Source organism: Panicum hallii, chromosome 9 (genome assembly GCF_002211085.1).
Source record: "Panicum hallii strain FIL2 chromosome 9, PHallii_v3.1, whole genome shotgun sequence".
NCBI lineage: Eukaryota > Viridiplantae > Streptophyta > Magnoliopsida > Poales > Poaceae > Panicum > Panicum hallii.
The window spans coordinates 58,300,022-58,321,323 of NC_038050.1; the positions used below are offsets into that span (position 1 = coordinate 58,300,022).

The 21,302-nt window shown below is 40.8% G+C and overlaps 2 protein-coding genes across 2 annotated transcripts; both read left to right on the plus strand.

The window, feature by feature from the left end:
* Nucleotides 1–832: 832 nt before the first annotated feature.
* Nucleotides 833–6,370, plus strand: LOC112877626. Its single transcript, XM_025941973.1, has 10 exons — nucleotides 833–1,088; nucleotides 1,173–1,380; nucleotides 1,484–1,644; nucleotides 1,744–1,889; nucleotides 2,920–2,982; nucleotides 3,075–3,167; nucleotides 3,718–3,879; nucleotides 3,977–4,083; nucleotides 5,463–5,611; nucleotides 5,697–6,370. The coding sequence occupies exons 1-10, from the start codon at nucleotides 983–985 to the stop codon at nucleotides 5,963–5,965; spliced, it is 1,464 nt and encodes a 487-aa protein (XP_025797758.1). The 5' UTR covers nucleotides 833–982; the 3' UTR covers nucleotides 5,966–6,370.
* A 1,334-nt stretch (nucleotides 6,371–7,704) lies between these two features.
* Nucleotides 7,705–21,160, plus strand: LOC112874507 (xanthine dehydrogenase). Its single transcript, XM_025937854.1, has 14 exons — nucleotides 7,705–8,124; nucleotides 9,479–9,578; nucleotides 9,888–9,996; nucleotides 11,445–12,947; nucleotides 14,207–14,449; nucleotides 14,540–14,854; nucleotides 16,333–16,572; nucleotides 16,769–17,053; nucleotides 17,136–17,357; nucleotides 17,958–18,119; nucleotides 18,259–18,393; nucleotides 19,553–19,789; nucleotides 19,886–20,059; nucleotides 20,663–21,160. The coding sequence occupies exons 1-14, from the start codon at nucleotides 7,986–7,988 to the stop codon at nucleotides 20,903–20,905; spliced, it is 4,107 nt and encodes a 1,368-aa protein (XP_025793639.1). The 5' UTR covers nucleotides 7,705–7,985; the 3' UTR covers nucleotides 20,906–21,160.
* Nucleotides 21,161–21,302: the final 142 nt, after the last annotated feature.

The following is a 21,302-nucleotide window of genomic DNA, read 5'->3' on the forward strand; positions in this document are numbered from 1 at the left end:
TGAAATTTTTACTACATCTCAAGCATATAATGATTAGCTGACCATAAAATTTTTACCATAATTGGACCATGGAAACTGTAGCTATAAATTAATTATAGAAAAAGTATATATCTAAAAGTATAACAAATTTTTTATACTAAATTATATCATATCATATGTTCATTGCATAGATCTACTCACGTGGAGTCCAACAAAATTGGATTTTCCATTTTTTTAATTTATTAGAATTTACTATTATTTTTCAAAGATCGGACCAAAATAAATATAAAAGAAAAAAGAAAAACAACCAAGAGAAAATAGCTAGGGATGCCAAAAGTTCGAGAAGTCTGGGCGGATTGTTTTATTGTTTAGGGAGAAAATACGGACTCGTCCAAAAGTTCAGAGAGGTAAAAATAATTTTTTTTCAGATTAAACAAAGGAATGGGCCTAGCCTAATTGTTCAGCACTCGGCATGTGGGGAAGAGCTTGAATCGGTCGAATATTGAACGAATTCTGAAGTTGACAGGACGTGTGTTGTAACTCATGTCTTGATAAGATTTTGAGTCGTGACAGTGGAAAAAAGATGTTGGAGTCGCGTCTATGAAATTTGGGCAAGAGTCGAAGATGCATGTTATCAATGAATTTAAATGGGTCCTTTTCTCTATCATCACACGGGAAGATATGGATTGATGCAAAAAATCAATTTCGGATTATCTTACCTTTTTCAGCAAACTGCCAAGGATGTCCCCTTCTTCCTCGTGGAAAATATAGCAAAAAGAAAAAAAATTGCAAATTCATATTCCTTAGCGACCAAGGCTAGCTACCGCCTTCCCCCCTGCCCTGCCAGCTCCTCTCTCCGTCTGGAACAGCGGGACAGACGGCCACCGGCCACGGAGTCACGGACCCCGCGTCGTTTCAAAGCTACAATCCCATCCCATTCTTTCCCTCCCTTTCTCCTCCTCCCGCCTCCCCGTCCAAAATCCCCAAATCCGCCGCCGCCGCCATGCCTCCGCCCCGCAGGAACCTCCTCCTCGTCCTCCCCGCCGTCCTCGTCCTCCTCGTCACCTCCGCCGCCGCCCTCTCCGTCTCCACCCCCGTGGAGCTCACAGGTAAGCACGCTTCTGTCTCCCTCCCCGCCATCGGAGCACCCAAAGCCCTAACCCTAACCCCCTCCTCTCCCCGCCATCTCACAGTCACTTCGCACCCGCCGGCCTCCGTCAGCCTCCCTCCAGCGCGATCCATCTCCCTTGGCGATGGCGGCGCAGCCGGCGGGCCCTACTGCACGCGCGTCCTCCTCCGCGGCCGCCCCTCCCGCCTCCGCGACCCGTCGCGCTTCTTCCACGCGCTCCGCCTCCGCGCCAACGCCACACGCCCCCATGGCCTCGAGCTCTGCTTCCACCGGTAAGTGAAATGGGAAGTAAACCCCGATCATTTTTGTTATATAGCTCTAGTAATTTATGTTTCTTGGCTTAATTTCGTTGGGTCGCGCGCTCTGTGTTTGTAGGAATGCCACAGTGGGGCCGTGCAAGTGCGCGGCATCTCAGTGGCAGAAGATGCCCAAGAGTGGGCTCTGGGTGCAAGCCATCTCTCCCTACGACCACCGGATTCTGGATTTCAGAATGCCGGCTGACCCTTCAAGGTCCGTTGTGGTGTCCACTGAGGAAGGTATGCTTTCTTCTGCTTCCTTTAGTTTGTGCTTGGTGCCCTTTTTCTTCCCCTAGTTCTTGATTGCGTAATGTGATGTATCTTCTGTTGTGGATGCAGAGTTCTTGCTCCATAGGGTGGTGTTCTTGGTGCTGGGACTGGTGCTGATGGTTGTGGCACACACATTGAGTGAGTCTGTGGTGTTCTACTACGGTGGAGCGATGACGATCGGCATTTTCCTTGTGATACTGATTATACTCTTCCAGGTAATGTATAATCCTCTTCACTCTGTTCTACATATGGTGAATGATAAATTGAGCTGATGATTGCTACTGGTACTGGTGGGTGGTGTCATTCTTGTAATAGTTCAATGGAACAAGCTTACTGTCTAATTTACAACTGCTAGTTGAAATCTGGAATATCTGAAGTGTCATATTTGTATGTGGAATTGCCAAGGCAACATCTTATCTCTCCCACTCCTTACATAAATCACAATATTTCGTTAACAGAGGGTTTCCTCACTGTGAAATTGGGCTTTGTGACTTCTTTGTCTAATTTGCTTCAGATGACAATATAAGGTAGCTAAACGACATTGTTGTCTGATACTACAGACACTTAACCATGTTTATCGAGCTATGTTCTGCAAGGAGTATCCAGATGCTTGTAGATGTGATTATTTTATGATGGAGCTGCTCTATTAAAGATATTAGTGAACCTAAGTTTTACAGTGGATAATATTGGGGAAAAGGAATGAAATGAAACTGTGAAAGTAATGTCCTGAAAGGAATAAAGGATGTAATCCAACTAGTGGAAATGAAAATAATGTTCCATCTCTTTCTTGCTTTACTATTTTGTGTCAGACATATCTGTTTATATCAAGATGTTATAGTCCTTTCCAAACATCTTGAGCGTGATTTTTCATTTCTTGTCACTATGATTAAATAGATTATTTGAGACCAATTTGTTGAACTTGTTGTAATTTGCAGTATCAATGCTTTAATTAGGATCATATTGCTAATTGCTTAGAAGGCGCTGCTGATTGTTATTTGGTTAGTTTTTAAAGTTCTTTTTTGGGGTCGGTGGGTGGCTATGTGTGCTTGAGACAAAGTCCGATCTTTCCTGAATGCAGTCACTTATATCAAGCTACTTTGTGCTAGTTATGGTGCCTTTTTATATAAATCTAACTTGTGGCCTTTTCAAATAAAAGAGACTTCTGTTTACCTGTCATCCAGTTAATCACATTGTGAGTCTCATCTGGTTAGCTAACCTTTTTTTATCCAATCTATCTTCTTTCAGGGAATGAAGCTTTTACCCACTGGCAGAAAGAGTTCTCTCGCTATTTTTGCCTACTCTACAGTTGTAAGTATTTGTTAGACTATTGATAAGTTTTCTACTTTGATTTCGACCTCATGTCTCTTGATCACTGATTCATGACGATCTGTCAACAACAGGTTGGCATGACGACATATTTTCTGCACTATTTGTCGGGTCTGTTGCGCTCAGTTCTTGTGGAAATTGGAATTGCTGAAGACATGCATAATCCTGTATGTAAGTTCGTCATTTGGCTTACCATCAAAGGTCCTTTTGGTTTCTTTTATTTCACCTGCATGTACATATGTATAAGGGAATGAGGATTACTTACATTTTAACTCTGGTACAATCTCTTGCTGTACAAATGAGGATGCTTACATTTTAACAGTGGTACAATCTCTTGAATTGCTGCACAACTTCCCACTCTTATGGCTTCTGTGTTTCCTCTGTTCTGTTTTATAGACATATATGAAGTAAGACTTAGTAATACTTTAATCTTCTTGAGCGTGTGCTTACTGTGCTTGTTTTTTTGGGTTCTATTGGGGAATAATCTACTCTACATTTTCTATGGTAGCAAATCGATGTGGGAACATCAAACTATTTACAGAGCTGTCACTATATTTGTCTTATATTCTATTGATAACTTGATATCAGTATCATGACATTAAATTGTCCCATGCCATGAGGGTATTGTTAATATTTTATCGTTCAGTAACATTATTCTGTTAATTTTGTTTCTCATTTTTCTTACGGTAAACTAACGTAAAAGATATATAATTGCAGCTAGGAATATTCCTTCTTGTATTGGTCATCTTAGCTGGAGCCTGGTTTGGTTACTGGGGTGTCCGTAAACTTGTCCTGACAGAAGATGGATCTGTTGACGCGGGTGTGGCTTATTTTGTTGAGTGGGCTATCTTGATTGTTTCAGCTGTTATGATCCTTCAGGTAATCCTTCTCTGATAGCGTACTGTGGCTTGAGCATTGTACTTGTTTCCTTATCTGTTTATTAACATGCTAATTCTTGCTTCCTCTGTCTCTGCAGAGTTCTCTGGACTATCTATTTGCATTTGCAGCTTTGGTATTTTGTGTAGTCATCAAAGCAATTGCAAGAATTGACGGGAAGTCAAGAATTTTACGCAATCTATCACGGTATGATAAACTCTGCTTGATATGTCAAGTATCAGCTTGATAGGTTCAAATCTTTGTTTTCTTTACACATGTTTTTTGGCGTAATATAAGATTTACATGACCCATCAGTTCGGATACAACTGCTCATCAGAAATGTTGCGATCTAGACATGTAGGATCTATTTTGCTATTAGAACTTAAAATATTACTATTCTGTCTGGTATTTTGGGTGTGAAAAGGTTAACTTTTTTGGTTGATGTTTATACAGTTTTGAGAAGAGGCCTCAACTGCCCATATCTTTTTTACTAATTAGGCCATGTTTTGAATGATGGAATGCTTTCCATTTACTTTGGAATTGAACTATTAGAGCATCTCCAAGAGATTCTTTATATCTTTAGGAATAGAGATTTTGGTTAAAAATTACCCTCCAACAGCTTCTTTCAATTGGATATCTAACTATAGGCCTCGTCTATTCTGGACTTCTCGCTAGCCAAAGATGGAGAGCGAGAATTGCTCTCTAGACTACGCACAAGATATAGAAAAGCTGTTGGAGAGTACAAAGATATAGAAAACGATTTTTACTCAAGTGACTCTCTAAATGATGATTTAGAGAGTAGATTTTAGAAAGGCTCTTGGAGATGCTCTTACAACACTTTAATGAAATTTCTGCAAAACTGTAGCATGTTTTCCAAATGGAGAGTGTACATAGTATAGGACCCAGTCACTCTTTTGCTTCCCTGGTCACTAGGGTTAAGGATGTGTAACTTAGGAGATCTATGTTCATTTAATCGGATAGCAGTACTCCCTCTGTTTAACAGACTTCATAGAACCACACATTCTTTTGACCAGACTGTCAAAGGGACTACAATTTTAAGAAACTGTCTTGAAAAAACATGTTATTTTGCCTTTCTGTCATAAAACTACATTTGTTTGTTCTTGACTTCACGTTCTTGTAAACAGATTCTATACAATCCATCTATCTGTGACCTTCTAACTGACATGGTGTAGGTGGATCGAAACCATTGAGGGGCCCAATGCCATTTTAGTCTCACACGTTCACTACATGCAACATGATCAGGACTAGGGTCATAACTTTTCCTAATATAACTATGATACGATGCTACTGTTACAGGGATGATTGACTTACCACTAAGAAAGTTGTCTGAAAGATTTGTAACACTCTAAGTGGATAAATAAGATAAATTACTGAGAAACATGAAAAATAGAAAATGAATCATTAAGCTTATTTGTAGTAACCAAAATCCTGTAACACTAGGTACTGGCACAGTGATTCCTTTGGTTTATATGCTAATGACATTCTTTCATGTTATTAAATTTAGATCAAAATTATTTTGCTTTATCGGAAAGTGATAGCTAAATTCAACGAATACCTCTCTGCAGGGGACTTCCTAGTGGAACTGCGACACATTCCTCCCGTTATGGAGATTTAGATGAAGACTATTCTAGCATGAATGGGGCTCACCAAGATGGATTTGGCAAGCTCCATGGTTACCTGCGACGTACGCCGAGAAAAAACTCACCTCTTGCTGGTTTGTCACTTCTTTTAGTTGTACCTTTATGATTCCCCAGCTTAGTATTATATATCGTAAACAACTTGTTACCCTGCTTTTCCAGGCTCAGCAAAGACACAGTCACATGGTGTTGCAATGGACACCTACTATTCGACCTATCATACTACCCCAGATAGGAGGAAATTCTCCGAAGAGGAATACAAAGCATTCACCAGAGAGGAGACAAAGAAAGCCATGAAACAACTGCTGTCCTCACCGGATTTCAACAGGTGGGCGTTGGCTAATGCGGACAGGATATCTGTGACTCCCCCGGGAGGCAGCTACAGCAGCAGCAGCCGCCAGCAGCGGCACCGTTTCTTGGGGTTGTTTTGAGTCGTGCATGTAGTGTGCTTGCAGTTATTGGAGTGATTCCATGTGTATCAAGGATAGGATAGAGCTGAGTGCTGCCACGTTTTTAAGTGGCAGCAAATTTGTAGAATATTATGTAGTTTAGTTACTACTTAGCTTCAAACGGCTAGTGTATCTTGTAACATTTAGTGCTACGGTGAATGAACCTTGACATGCCTCGAGTTGCATTACATCTGTAGTCGACCATCAGTACGGATACTAGGGTAGGATGAAAAAAAATAGTCTTCTATGCTTGCATAAGAAGCAAAATCATTTCTTAGTCTTATGAGCAGTTAGATTTTGGATTTGCAATTAGGTCATGGGAAGAAAAACTACTTTCACTAATGTCTGTAAATTTAATAATGTGTTCAAGATTTCAGAGGTTGCTTATTTATGGATGCACGGATGGTGATCAATTACTACTCCTTCTTTAGGTCGTTTTGATAAATCTAAATATATAGATTTTGCTATACATCTATATAAATATTATATCTACGTGCATAGCAAAAATTATGTATCTAGATTTGTTAAAATAAATTACATTTTAGAATGGAAAATTATGCTAAAATAAGGTATATTTTAGAACGGAGGAAGTACTTTAATAACTTTGCGTTCTGGGAGGCATAAGGCCCAGGAGCACGGAACAGAGGTCCTTCGCTAGCTTGGTGTTGATTTCCATTTTGTTGCGGGCCTGCATGGAGAATAGGAAAAAAGCAAAATCTCACTTTGTATTTCCCTCAGGCCTCACTTCTTTATTGGTGATCTGTTTATCTGAAATAACGTCGATTTGAATGTAATTGTGTAAGATATCTTCAGCAACCACTCTCTTTTACCTCTTTTTTCAAATCCCTTCTTCCTCCGGTCTCAACTTCCTCCTAACAAGAAACTCTACTTCTTCCCCGTCTGCTCTAACTAAACTCTACCTAATACTAGCTCGTGTTGCTGGGCTTCCATCCATTGAACACTGTATCATGCCTTAGCAGTTGGCACCACTTTTTTCTTATAATAACATTGCCACTACCACTAAGACATAAACCACAAATTATACTCCCTTCTTCATCCCTTAACTTTAACCAAGAACAGCTCTAGCCTCTGGGCTTCTCTTTAACCCGCTTTCATTTAAACACCACCCAAACACGAGTACCACACTGTTGGCGGGAGCAACCTCTTCTCAACCTGCTATCGAACCATCTCATCCAAGATGCAACTGCTGCGTCGCCATCTCGACCGATTTTCCCTCCCACACCCACATCACCACTCACCATTCGCCACTCACCACTCACCACGGGAGGCACTGGTCCCCATGGTTACGTAATCCATGAAGCCGTCTTGGAGCCTGTTTGGATCCCAACCCATAAAGCACAGTGACTAAATTTTGACTAAATTTTAGTTATTTTAGGAACTAAAGTTTCAAATAAAGTGACTAAAATATTTTAGTTCCATTAGCCACTAAGTAGCTAAAAGGAGGAGTTCTGCGGACCTACCCGTAATTTATTACTCCCTCCCATCGTTTTAATCAATTTTAATCATTTGATCCAAATAGATGAAATTTAGTCTTTATTTTTAATCACTTTGCAGTCACTTGTCCAATCAGGCCGGATAGAGTTTGCGCCGAAATTTGTTTTGGAAAAGCGGCATCCCCGTGACAGCCGTGCGGCGCAGAATAAGGCGGTGCCCGCCCGCCTCCGCGCGCTTCCGCCACCGGCGCTCCGCTCAGCGCCCACGTAGCGCCGCTCCCCCTGCCGTTCCGTGTCTCCGGCCACGCATCACCACCAACCCTGCCCCGTGCCGCACGTGCGGCGTGCCTCTCTCATCCCATCCTGTTCCGCGATCCCATCCATCCACCCGCATCACCGATCAGACCCGTGCCGCGCCACACCACGCTAGGTCGCTAGCAGAGCAGAGCCCCGCGCGCGCATCCAACCTCTCCTCCTCGACATCCGCGGGCGGACGGAAGCCCATCTGTGCCGTAACCTTTGCTTGCCCCCGCCCGGAATCCGGTCCGATGGGATCGCTCACGAGGGAGCCGGAGGACACGGCGGCGGCGGAGGAGTGGTCCGACGAGGCGGTCTTCTACGTTAACGGCGTCCGCCGCGTGCTCCCCGACGGCCTCGCCCACCTCACCCTGCTCCAGTACCTCAGAGGTCGCGCGCTCTCTCACTCTCACCTTCTCTGTGTGTTTTTGCTGTTTCTGTCGAAGTACGCTGAGGATTAAAATTCGCCTGGTACTAGCACTAGCAGTTGGTGGGTGTGGTGGTCAGTTGGTACAGGGAGTTTTACCGCAACTGGTTCGATGCGCTTTTGGCTGGTCCCTGATTGGAATCCGAAAATCCACTGGAATCTGTCGCCTGCTTCTCTTTCTTCATTTAGAAGAGAGAATTTAAGTGGAGCGTTATGCTAGTTCACTGGTGGTAGTGCGTGAAGCTGTCCCGGTGGAGCTTGTCACCCTGTCCGAATTGGAATTTTAGTGGCACGAGGCCTCGGCTACTTTCCTGCATTCAAATTTGTCGCTGGCGGTGACGTGAGACAATTCAAGTAGGATTGGGGGGAAGGAGGAGAACATGAGTTCATTTGGCTGGTGCCTCAAGGATACTGAACTTGGAACCTATAACCCATCTCTAAGGCAACACCAGGGCCCCAAGGGACCTACATAGCAAAATTCCTGCTCCCATGACCCCACTGGCCACTCAGAGCATAGGTTGATTCAGTATGAAGCGTGCTCTTCTTGCTTTCTTCCAGCACATGTTGTTTAGCTGATCCACCAGAAGTTTTGGGGTATCTCCAATCACTTTAGGGAGTAGTGGGTACAGAGGGAAAATAAGGCAATGGTATGTGTTGATGGTGGTTCACATGTGGGTCAGCTTTCCTTTTCTTATCTTTGCTTATTGAAGACATGAAGTATCACCAGTTCTCGTTCTGTTTCTAGAATACTTAATTGTGTGTTAAGTTCATTGATCTTGTAACACAATATTGATATCAAAAGACAATCAGTTTTGCGATCATTCTCCTACTGGAATTTTCTGAGGGAAACATAGCAAGGGAGGCCCCTGTTATCTCCTGCTGGAAGATGGTCAGAAAAACTGGAGCGACAGAGAGAAACGTAATGAGACTACCATATCTTTGGCATGTAATTATTCTTACTAGTAATGGGCAGTAAAGTTGCACCAGCCGATGAGTTGGAACCAAATTTATGGGAAGCTAACAAAGAGAATGATTACCTATTCATTGAACCAAGCTGCCTATCCCTTTCTCCAACTCATTGTCTAGCAGTGATCTAAGAATCATTACATGTTAGCAACATTTAACATTGTCTAATCAGTTTCAGATGTTTCTTTTTTCCAGTTTGCATCTATCTGTGCAATCTGATGCAAGAAAAATAGTACCGTAGCAATTTCTCAGAGGGTTGCATTTGCCCTCTGTTGATTTATATACAGTATCACAAATTATTTTATTTCATGGTTTGCAGTACCTTAATGTTTTTCTAACTATGCATTATAGATATCGGCCTTCGAGGAACAAAGCTTGGATGTGGCGAAGGTGGTTGTGGAGCCTGCACTGTCATGGTCTCTTGCTATGACCGAACTACAAAGAAATCACTGTGAGAACAATATTCCTGTACCAAAGGATATTTTGTGCACTGTATCTCTTTCCCTCAAACAACATAAAGTGACAGGTAACCATAGAAATAGATTTTAAGATTTACCTTCTTTAGTCTTGTTCTAAAAACTGGTTTTGCCATGGTCGAGATGCCATTACTCCCTCACATGGGATGTAGAATCCTGTACTTTTATATGTGCCTTTATTTTGTATTTTATGTCAATTATTTTTTTCCGAAGAACCTATTATATGTCAATTATACTGTATAGAAATCGAGCTTCGTGTAAAAAACGTGACCGACTTCATTCAGGCATTTTGCAATCAATGCATGCTTGGCTCCACTTTATTCTGTGGAAGGAATGCACATAATCACAGTTGAGGGAATTGGAGATCGCCAACGAGGTTTGCACCCAGTTCAGGTGATGCACTGTTCCTTTGTGACTTGTAAATGAGTATTGCTACACGTACAACCATGTGAGCTCATCAATTCATTGGATGGTTTAGATGCACGGTTGTACTAGAGTTATACTCAAAATGGTTGTACGGGAAATGTTTCCCCTTGCCCGTTCATGTGGCACCTGCTCATATCTAGAAGAAATGCTTGAGCAAGAAGCATAGAATGAAAAGTCGAACCAGTCATCGAACTGCTTAGGCTACTGTTTCACTGGTTCCGTGGTCACTGGGTCACCTAGATCAATGGGGCCTGCAATATTAGTTATTTAGCATGTTTATTCAATCTGTAGCACACCAGGTAAATGGTCTGGATGGTCACTGGAGCTAAAATGCTATTGATGTCTGGCTTTTTTACCCCACCAATCTTTTAGTCCCACCAGATTGGCAAGGCTGCCAATTCTGGTTTTATCCTATTGTTGAGCCGGGTCAGTTTTCCGTACTATGGCTAGAATACACCATTTTAGAGCTGTTCTCATTGATGGCTGATGAAATGGCTAATATGGAAGATATTGAAGCCTGTACAGGGTTATGACTTGATATCTTTGTATTGTTAGAATTCTATTGAAAAAGGTTACATTTCTTTAGCAGCGCTCAGTATGAATCCAATGCCTTTAAATGTATATCCTGTTGGTCTGTTGGATAGGGTCGAGTACAAGTCAAGTCTTATTCTAATATAAATCAATTCCGCTCAAGACAAACATGACACGATGATTAAACTTATTGTCACAACATTACATGATCGACATGCCAAAAATCAATTGTTAGTAGCACAACATGGCTGGTATGAGGGAAGCAACCCTGTTGACATGATAGAAATATCAAATAGGTTAAATAATAACATTTCGTTGAAACAAAAGAGAAATATATCTAAAGCGTATACACTGAAAGAAGATTGTTTCACAGGCACTGGACTCATGCTGAGCCTACCCCCCGACTTGCTCTTGTTGTATATATCATTTGTGTTGATATGTCATTTCCTTAATCATGTAAATCTTCTCCAAGCTGTCAATCAGGCCAACAAAACCCCCACAGTTCATTAATTGCATCTTTTTGTATCAGACTATTTATGACTCGGGGACCGAGCGATAGCTCGTTTGGTTCGCTTCCAGGTGTGGGAGCGTGTCCGCTCGCATTTGAGCGCGCGTCTGCGTGGGCACCCCATCTCCTCTCTTAAATGATGGGCCATTGCTCCTGGCATATTTAAAAAAAACTGTTTATCACTCAAAAGCTGTCTATAGAGAACCAACACTTAAAGATGTCTCACTCTGTTTCATGTTTAATTTAAACAGCTTTAAGAATAGAGAAAATGGATCAGTGCTGCTAATGTTTGCTACAGCTCTTGTTGTGCACTGTGTTCAATTCCTTTCCGGCCTGTGCCCTTCTCTTCTATGGTGATGTTCTACTTTCCTTGCAGGAATGTTTAGCCAAGGCGCATGGTTCACAATGTGGGTTTTGCACCCCTGGTTTTGTGATGTCGATGTATGCACTGCTGAGATCTAGCAAAGAGCCTCCTACTGAAGAACAGATCGAAGACTGCCTTGCAGGAAATTTGTGTCGATGTACTGGCTACCGACCAATTATAGATGCCTTCCGTGTTTTTGCCAAAACAGATAATTTGGTGTACACCAATTCATCTTCACAAAACACAGATGGACAAGCTATCTGCCCTTCAACTGGGAAGCCATGTTCTTGCAAAAATGAGGCAGATGCCAATGCTAATGAGTCTTCACTATCATCGTCTATGGAAAGATATTCACCTTATTCATACAATGAAATTGATGGAAATGCATATGATGACAAAGAACTCATCTTCCCTCCAGAACTTCAGTTGAGAAAAGTTGTGCCACTTAAATTAAAGGGGTTTAATGAGATTAGATGGTTTAGACCTCTTAAACTAAATCAAGTATTACATTTGAAATCATGCTATCCAGATGCAAAGCTTATCATTGGTAACTCAGAAGTGGGAGTTGAAACAAAGTTTAAGAATGCCCAATATAAGGTCATGATCTCAGTTACTCATGTTCCAGAGCTTAATACTCTCAAAGTTGAAGAAGATGGCATACACATTGGTTCTGCTGTAAGACTTGCACAGCTTCAAAATTTCCTTAAAAAGGTTATTGCAGAACGTGATTTGCCCGAAACTTCATCATGTCAGGCAATAGTACGTCAGTTAAAATGGTTTGCAGGAACACAAATCAGGAATGTTGCTTCTGTTGGTGGTAACATTTGTACCGCTAGTCCAATATCGGACCTGAATCCACTTTGGATGGCTATTGGTGCAAAATTCCAGATAATAGATGTGAACAGCAATGTTAGAACTACACTCGCAAAAGATTTCTTTCTTGGTTACCGTAAAGTTGACATAAAACCTGATGAAATATTACTTTCTGTCATACTACCATGGACAAGGCCTTTTGAATATGTGAAAGAATTTAAACAGGCACATAGAAGGGAGGATGACATTGCTTTGGTAAATGCGGGAATGCGTGTGTATTTAAGAGAAGCTGAAGGAAAATGGATAATATCTGATGTCTCAATTGTCTATGGAGGGGTAGCTGCAGTTCCACTTAGTGCTTCAAAGACTGAAAACTTCCTTACTGGAAAGAATTGGAACTCTGAGTTGTTGGATGATGCCTTCAATCTGTTGAAAGAAGACATCCCTCTATCAGAGAATGCACCTGGTGGAATGGTTGAATTCCGCAGATCACTAACTTTGAGTTTCTTCTTCAAATTTTTCCTTTCTGTTACTCATGATATGAACATGAAAGGATTGCTAGAAGATGGATTGCATGCTGATCATGTATCAGCTATACAGCCGTACAGTAGGCCTGTTGCTGTTGGGACTCAAGGTTATGAAATAGTGAAGCAAGGAACCTCAGTAGGCCAGCCAATGGTTCATATGTCAGCTACGCTTCAGGTATTATCAGTCACTTAGCATTTTCTCCAAATGTTTATCTTTGTCATTCCATTTTGGTTACATTGACAATAGAATTTAACCATGCATAGTCAAAAAACCCCAAGCAGTACCTCAGATCCTGTAGCATTTAGGGGCAGAGGTTTAGTGGATCTATCCTTCTAGATACCTTATTTAAAAATAACTAGTAGGCGCCAAATATTGTTAAGTTAGTGCAGAACTAAAGCTGGCAAAATGGGATGCAACTATCTAGCTCATCAAGTGCTCTGTTTCTGCATTCACTTCTGTGCCAGTAATTTCCTATTTGAACATGCATGGTCAATGAGAAGGCTTAATAATTGTCCTCATTTGTCCTCTCTTTTGCTTACAATGTCTGTTATTGGGGGTGTTTTGAATGAAACCCACTGATTAACCATGCCTGTCTCAAATATGTATGTGAACTGTGGTCCTCTAGGCAGTTGTGATCTCCAAATACAAGCATTGTTTTCTTAGTTCTATCATGGTAGGATAAATTTTATCTTCTGTAGTCTCTTCGATTTATTTGTTTGGTGCTGCATTAAGATCATGTCTGGTTTCCCTATTCCTCATAACCTAGCCATACTGGCAAGGAAATCGTTGCTAGTGGAGTTTGGGTATTTTGGCTCTCTTTCAAAGCAAAGAAACTCCTGGTTGGGAAGCTGAGGCTAGGGAATCAAGCACTTCTTGCCCAGTCCACTGACATTGCTGGGCAAGGTAGAAATATTCATCTGCCGAGCTATCTTTGCTCGAGTCAACATGAAGGGACTCTATTTCATATGTTCTTCCAATGCCCATTGCTTGAGGTTGTTGGGACCTGGGGTTATCTCTGCCCCGACAGATCCCCTAATTTTTCAGTTAATGATGCTTCTGGCGGTCTATGTGCTCACTTGAATGCCCTATTCTTTATGGAGATAATTAAATCCTCTTGAGTATCAGAAATAAGATCTTTCAAGGGATTGGCCACTCCATTGAAAGTATGTTTAGCAAACTTCAAATTTAAGATTGCTATTGTTCGCAACTTCACAACAAAAAAAGAAGTTTACATTCTTAGGTTCTGTTTTTTACACATCCTACAATTTCTATATATTATACGATAGGAATCTATCCTACTGCTTTGAGTTAGGAACTAAACATGCCCTAACTTCCTACATCCTGTTTCATGCAACATTGCTATTTCCTTTATATTGAAAATGTTGCCCATATCATGTGCGTCCTTTCATTTGCTATACCTTCCATTATGCTAGGTCACTGGTGAGGCTGAATATACTGACGACACACCAACACCCCCTAATACTTTGCATGCTGCTCTGGTGCTGAGTAAGAAGGCTCATGCTCGCATATTGTCTATTGATGATTCAATTGCCAAATCTTCCCCTGGCTTTGTTGGGCTGTTCCTTTCGAAAGACATACCCGGTACTAACCATACTGGACCAATTATTCATGACGAGGAGGTTTTTGCATCAGATGTTGTTACTTGTGTTGGTCAGGTATCAACTGCTTCATCTGATATTTTATGCATACTGTTACTGATTTAGAAATTACTTTTAATAAAATGTTGCATTTTCTTAATATTTCAGATCATTGGAATTGTTGTAGCTGATACCCATGATAATGCGAAAAATGCCGCCAACAAAGTGCATATTGAATATTTCGAGCTACCAGCAATTTTATCAATAGAGGACGCTGTCAAGAATGGAAGCTTTCATCCAAATACCAAGAGATGCCTTGGAAAAGGTGATGTTGAACAATGTTTCATGTCTGGTGCTTGCGACAGAATCATATCAGGAGAAGTGCAAGTTGGAGGTCAAGAGCATTTTTACATGGAACCTCAATGCACTCTGGTCTGGCCAGTTGATTCTGGAAATGAAATGCATATGGTCTCATCTACTCAAGTATGCTCCGTTCCTTCGAGCTTTAAATTCACAATGCAAGACATAGGCCACAATGTTTTTGCATATCTGGACAGTGATTTGTTTTTAAACAAAGAACCTAGATAAAAAGGAACATCAAAACCAATCCTGCTCTGTACCTGGAGATTTGCAAAGTAATGTCATAGGATGCAACAGGTTGGGCAGGTTTAACATAAACATGTGCCAACCCTGACTGTTTAATAGCCGCTGGTCTTGGGGTAGGGGCAGCAGCTACAACATTATGTGGGCACCAATTTTTTCTTGAACACACAACTGTGTTCATTTTGTAAAAAGATCAACGAACACTCGAACAGTATGTAGGCCCCATTGCATCAGGCACATCTAGTTTGGTCGGCAGATCTGCTCGTGCTGCTGTTCATTTTCATGGTAGCTATTTACATTTTTAACAGCCCCATAAGTGTTCGTTTTCAGTTATAAAAGTATTTGGCATGCATCTTCTACTAGCAAAAAATTATCTCTTTCAGTTCCAGAATGTTATTCCATCTGTACCTTACGTTGAAGTGTGATCATTCACATTGAGCAGTATAGATTTCCTTGTTTTTGTTATGGACCTTTGCAAGTTTGGCCTTTTACCATGCTGCGATCCACTAGGTGCCATGGTCCTGCTAACACCATGGTTTCTCTCGAAACTGCCACATGCCCTTGTTCTAGATTGCTCTTAATAGCCATGTGGAAGCTACCTTCCTCATCATGGTCCTGAGATTGTTATTTGACAGAACTTATGTGCAGATATATATTAATATGATGGAGCATCAACAGAATAATTTCATTCTAATTACATATTGAAGCCAAGATAAGATGCCGTAGAATCTATATTTGCACTATATTTTGTCACACTTATATTTTTAGGGCTACTTGTCTAAGGAAAAAAGAGCTGATAGGAATGTACTTGTTTTACCATGCTGTGTATTTATATTAGAAAAAAGTCCAAATTACTCCCGCCAAATATGGCCCAAGTCCCAATAACCCCATAAACTATTTTTTTATTCTATTTACTCCACGACAACTATTTCAATTGGTCCAATCTACCCCTTAATGAGATGTGTCTTCTTTGTTTCTTCATGCACAAGTGGAGTTATAATTTTAAATTTTTAGGGTGATAGCTGACATCATAACTTATGTTAAAAAACACATTATGAATTTTTTGTACAATTTTGTATTGCTAGGGTTGATTTATTATTAGATGCCCTAGCCTATCAAAATAATGATGAAAAATTCATAATGCATTTTTTAAATATAAGTTATGATGTCCGCAATCACGACACAAAAATGAACTCAAAACTCTACTTCTGCGTGGAGAAACAAAAAGGAAAAATCTTATTAGTTTTGGGGGTTTCTGGACTTAGGCACTTGAGGGGAGTTATTTTGACTTTTCTCCTTTGTATTACGGTAAGTGAACAGTTACTGTTGTTTGACAAATTGTTTCTTTATATCTATAGGCTCCTCAGAAGCATCAGAAGTATGTTGCTAATGTTCTTGGTCTTCCACTATCAAAAGTAGTATGCAAGACTAAGCGTATTGGTGGTGGATTTGGTGGAAAAGAAACTAGATCAGCAATATTCGCTGCAGCAGTATCTGTATCATCATATTGTCTAAGAAGGCCAGTAAAGCTTGTTTTGGACAGAGATGTTGACATGATATCATCTGGGCAGAGGCACAGTTTCCTAGGGAGATACAAGGTAGCAAACTTAGAAAGTATATGTGTCTTTCATATTTTGGTCAGAGAAAAATAATAGGCAATGTGTTGCTGTTAATTGGGAACGCTGATCCTAATCATCAAATACTTCGCATAGCTGTCAAATAACCAGTGAATGCTCAACTTTTTTTTCCCTTCCCTTTCGTATTTATGATTAACTAACTCCTATTGTTATTTAGGTGGGATTTACCAAAGATGGGAAGATACTGGCCCTAGACCTGGAAATTTATAACAACGGTGGTAATTCACTTGATCTGTCCCTTGCAGTCCTGGAGCGTGCTATGTTTCATGCAGAAAATGTCTATGACATATCTAACATCAGAGTCAGTGGGCAAGTATGCTTTACAAACTTCCCAAGTAACACTGCTTTCAGAGGTTTTGGTGGTCCACAAAGCATGTTGATTGCAGAAAATTGGATTCACCATATAGCTTCAGAACTCCAACAAAGTCCTGAGGACATAAAAGTAAGCATGCTGATTTGCTTTGTATGGTACTATCTTTCTCACTATTGTGGGATTAACTGATTTGAGTGCTGACTGCTGACAGGAGCTTAATTTCCACAATGATGGAACTATGCTGCATTATGGCCAGTTGCTCCAGAACTGTAGAATAAGGTCAGTGTGGGATGAGCTAAAGGCATCTTGTGATTTTATGGAAGCTCGCAAAGCCGTTAGAAGTTTTAACAGCAATAATCGATGGCGGAAGCGGGGAATTACCATGGTTCCCACAAAATTTGGCATATCCTTCACTGCGAAATTCATGAATCAGGTGAATAGCATCCCATCCCAAACTTGACCATGAAAGTTCTGCTAGAATATTACTAAATGGACTTCGTGAGATCATTGAACTCTTTGTAGTTTTGAATATTTGATCTTTGCACATTACTTAAATGTGTAGTTTAGGTTTGGCCATATTAGAAGTTATTTAAGTAGGGTAAACTATACATCCACATACATTTTTCAGTAACAATTGCCATAAAATGTGGTGCCTCTTTTTCCCAAAAAAACCTGTTTTCCTGGCTACATTTTTCTTATTTGATTTGGTTATGTTATGTTGCTCCGAATCTGACTCAGATGTCTAAATCTGACTTGGAGTTGACTGTCCAAGTTAGGAAATTTATTTGCACTCTGGTAATCAAGTAGCACCGACTTTAATTAGTGTGGATTTGACGCTATGATGGTTATCTTATTTATTCTCTGTATTATTCTCCAGTAGTGTCCCAATTTTTTCAGAACCCATACTTGAATACCATATATTATTTCTTCTAAAACTATCAAAGAAGCAGTACCCTTAGATAGACATTGATTGAAATTCTGTGTTTCATCATCATTACCAATGTAACATAAGTTTGATGGGTTAACAATGCAGGCTGGTGCGCTTGTTCAAGTTTACACTGATGGCACTGTCTTGGTAACACATGGTGGGGTTGAGATGGGACAGGGTTTGCACACTAAGGTTGCCCAAGTTGCTGCTTCATCATTCAATATCCCTCTTAGCTCTGTATTTATCTCAGAGACAAGTACTGATAAGGTAGGTTTCCTACATGGATCTTCTCCCCTTTGCTCTGCATGATTGTATACTAGACGTACTTGCTTTAATTTTTTTCTTTATACATTGTATCACTTTCTAACAATTATGGGGATATCACCGATACATTTCATACCTTAAGGTTCCAAATGCATCACCAACAGCAGCCTCTGCCAGTTCAGATTTATATGGAGCTGCAGTTTTGGATGCCTGTCAGCAAATCAAGGCTCGGATGGAACCCATTGCTAGCAGGGGAACCCACAACTCCTTTGCTGAGGTACTGTCATGTCTTATCCTGTCATAAGTAGATGTACCACAATTTTATGTTCTAATATGAATGAGGACCATCATTGAACTGTGGTAATTATAAGTTTCTTTTGACACTTGATCTTTACTAGCTTTTATGCTATTTCAAGAATTGCACCATCATTTCATCATATAGTCACAGCACTCTGGAATATGTTCTTTATGGTATTGTGGGTATAGAAACTTAGTCTTAACTGATGGGATGTTAGGATAATCAAGTTATCTACTTCAAGTTTTTTGCAATCTTTTTCTTAACATGCTCTCAGCATTTGCATATGTAGATTTGGTTACTTTAGTGGTATTGTAGGCTGATTAGCCAATAGCAAGTTAACCGGTGCATGTGTCAATGGGCTGGTAAACCATCAAGCAGTATAGTGGAGTGTAAGCACATATAATACCTTAAACTTTGGCCACTTGTTGGTTCTCTGGTATAGCGGAGCTTGAAAGTGCTTTATGTCCCATGGATGGTCTTTAAATCAGGTTCTCAATAGGATACCAGGCTTTGTTTTCCTTGAATGGAATTAAGTGGTTAATTCTGATCTTCCATGGGTATGACTTGTTGATACCTGTTAGTCGGGAGTTAACAGCTCCACAGGACTCACATTGGCCATCAACTCGATTCAGAATTAGTGAGAAGCTAGTTAGAAATTTGCTGGTTTTCCCTGGTTCCTGGATCTGGATCATGTCGTATTTGTGGTGACTTCTATGTTTTTTAACCCTATACAGTAGGGCAACCCCTGCTATGATAGTTATATTTAGATATGTAAAAAACAAAAGACAAAAACTGTACAGCTGCCCACCCTATGGCGTTACTCAATCTCAGCTGTCAGATCAGCACCGGAGGACTGGGTGACGTGGCTCAATCCCTCTCTCCATCAAGTTCCTTCACCTTTTGTAATAGTGACCAATCAGGAAAACCATGTCTTATTTTGCATCAGCTGACTTAGTTGCTACAGCTTACTTGTTCCTACATTTCCTTCCCATTACACCTAAACTCCTGTTTCTGTATCATATAGGAAAAGGGTTTATTTGATTCCGTATGAAAATAATATTAAATTATCCTTTTTGAGGAAGCTGATCCCAGAAATTTTTGGTTTAAATTAATTTTAATGTGGCCTCATATTTTCCAGTTGGCTCAAACATGCTACATGGAACGCGTGGATCTCTCTGCTCATGGATTTTATGCCACACCTGATATTGGGTTTGACTGGGCCGATGGCAAGGGAACTCCATTCCTTTATTTCACTTATGGGGCTGCATTTGCCGAAGTTGAGATTGACACTTTAACTGGGGATTTTCACACAAGAACAGCCGATATTGTTATGGACCTCGGCTTTTCAATTAATCCAGCAATTGATATTGGCCAGGTAAGTTCTGAACTGAGGAAATGTTCGCCGCCACAGTAATATTGTGGAGTAGTCATGCCTTCTACCATACAATTATCTTACCATTGCATCTTTCAGATTGAAGGAGCTTTCATACAAGGTTTGGGTTGGGTAGCCATGGAAGAGTTAAAATGGGGTGATAATAACCACAAGTGGATTCGACCTGGACACCTCTTCACCTGTGGACCTGGCGCTTACAAAATACCATCTGTAAATGATATACCTCTGAACTTCAAGGTTTCACTGTTAAAGGTAAATATATTACGTATATGCCACTGGTGTTTCTCTCTTTGGGGTGGTTTTTTTCTCTTTCCATCGGAAATAATCAAACCTTATATTGCAGAAGTTGATTATAAATGGCAAAAGTGCTAATTTTAAGTGTTGTTTGCAAATACTTCTACAAAAGTTACCATGACATTCTCAGTTAAAATACTGCAAAAAATCTTTTGTTAAAAAATCTGGACGTCCATGATTTCCTGCTCTGCTTTAAACGGAATGTTAATTGAGTGTTTCTGTAACTTCTCTTTTTGTGAAGAAAAGAAATTGGTTCTTGGCAGGATGGTTTTCCAGTTCTACCACTCCAGTGGGATAGGTTAGCGGTTAGCCTGTATGGAAGATTGTGTTTAGATGTTGTACTTCCCATATTTGCAACTTGATTTATATAGTTTCAGATGATATTAACAGTATGAGATCTCTAAATGTCCACAATGGCCTACACACAGAGAAGAAATTGACCTGCTGTTGTTTTGGTCGACTTCGAATTACTCTGTTTTTTTCCTGTCTTTGTTGAGTGGCATGCTTTTGTCCTCAGTTTGCTCCGTTCTTCCAAATGATGCATTACTTCTTCTATTGCAGGGGGCTCCAAATCCAAAGGTCATACATTCTTCCAAAGCCGTAGGAGAGCCACCGTTCTTCCTCGGCTCCGCTGTCCTGTTTGCGATAAAGGACGCGATCTTCGCTGCGAGGGCTGATGAGGGCCACTCGGAGTGGTTCCCCCTGGACAACCCGGCGACACCTGAAAGGATAAGAATGGCGTGCGTCGATCCCATCACAAAGAAATTTGCGGATGCAGATTACCGGCCCAAGCTTAGTGTATAGTGGCTGGTGCGCGGATGCGGGAGCAGATTGTGGACAGAAGTAGCCGGCGCCGTGTAAAGTTTGAAGCCATTGTGAAGGGCCGGCATAGGGTCGCTGAACATTAATCAGTGCCTGCAAATAGACAAAGGTGGAAAGTCTGTGTAATGTAATGTAACTATTGGGATCTGCCTCAGATGTACATGATATAAAGCAGTACAGCAAAGTGCTTACCTCAGGTATAAAAAGGTGACGCGTCTTATGTGCCGCTTCAAAACATGGAGTTGACGGATTGACCCCTACTTTTCGTGTCAATCAACATGTTTAATATCGCGACCGGGGCACGCGGTACGTGCCGGAAGACGCATCTTTTATCTTTACAACATTGCCAGGAGGTGTGCTCCACCTCCACATGCTTGGG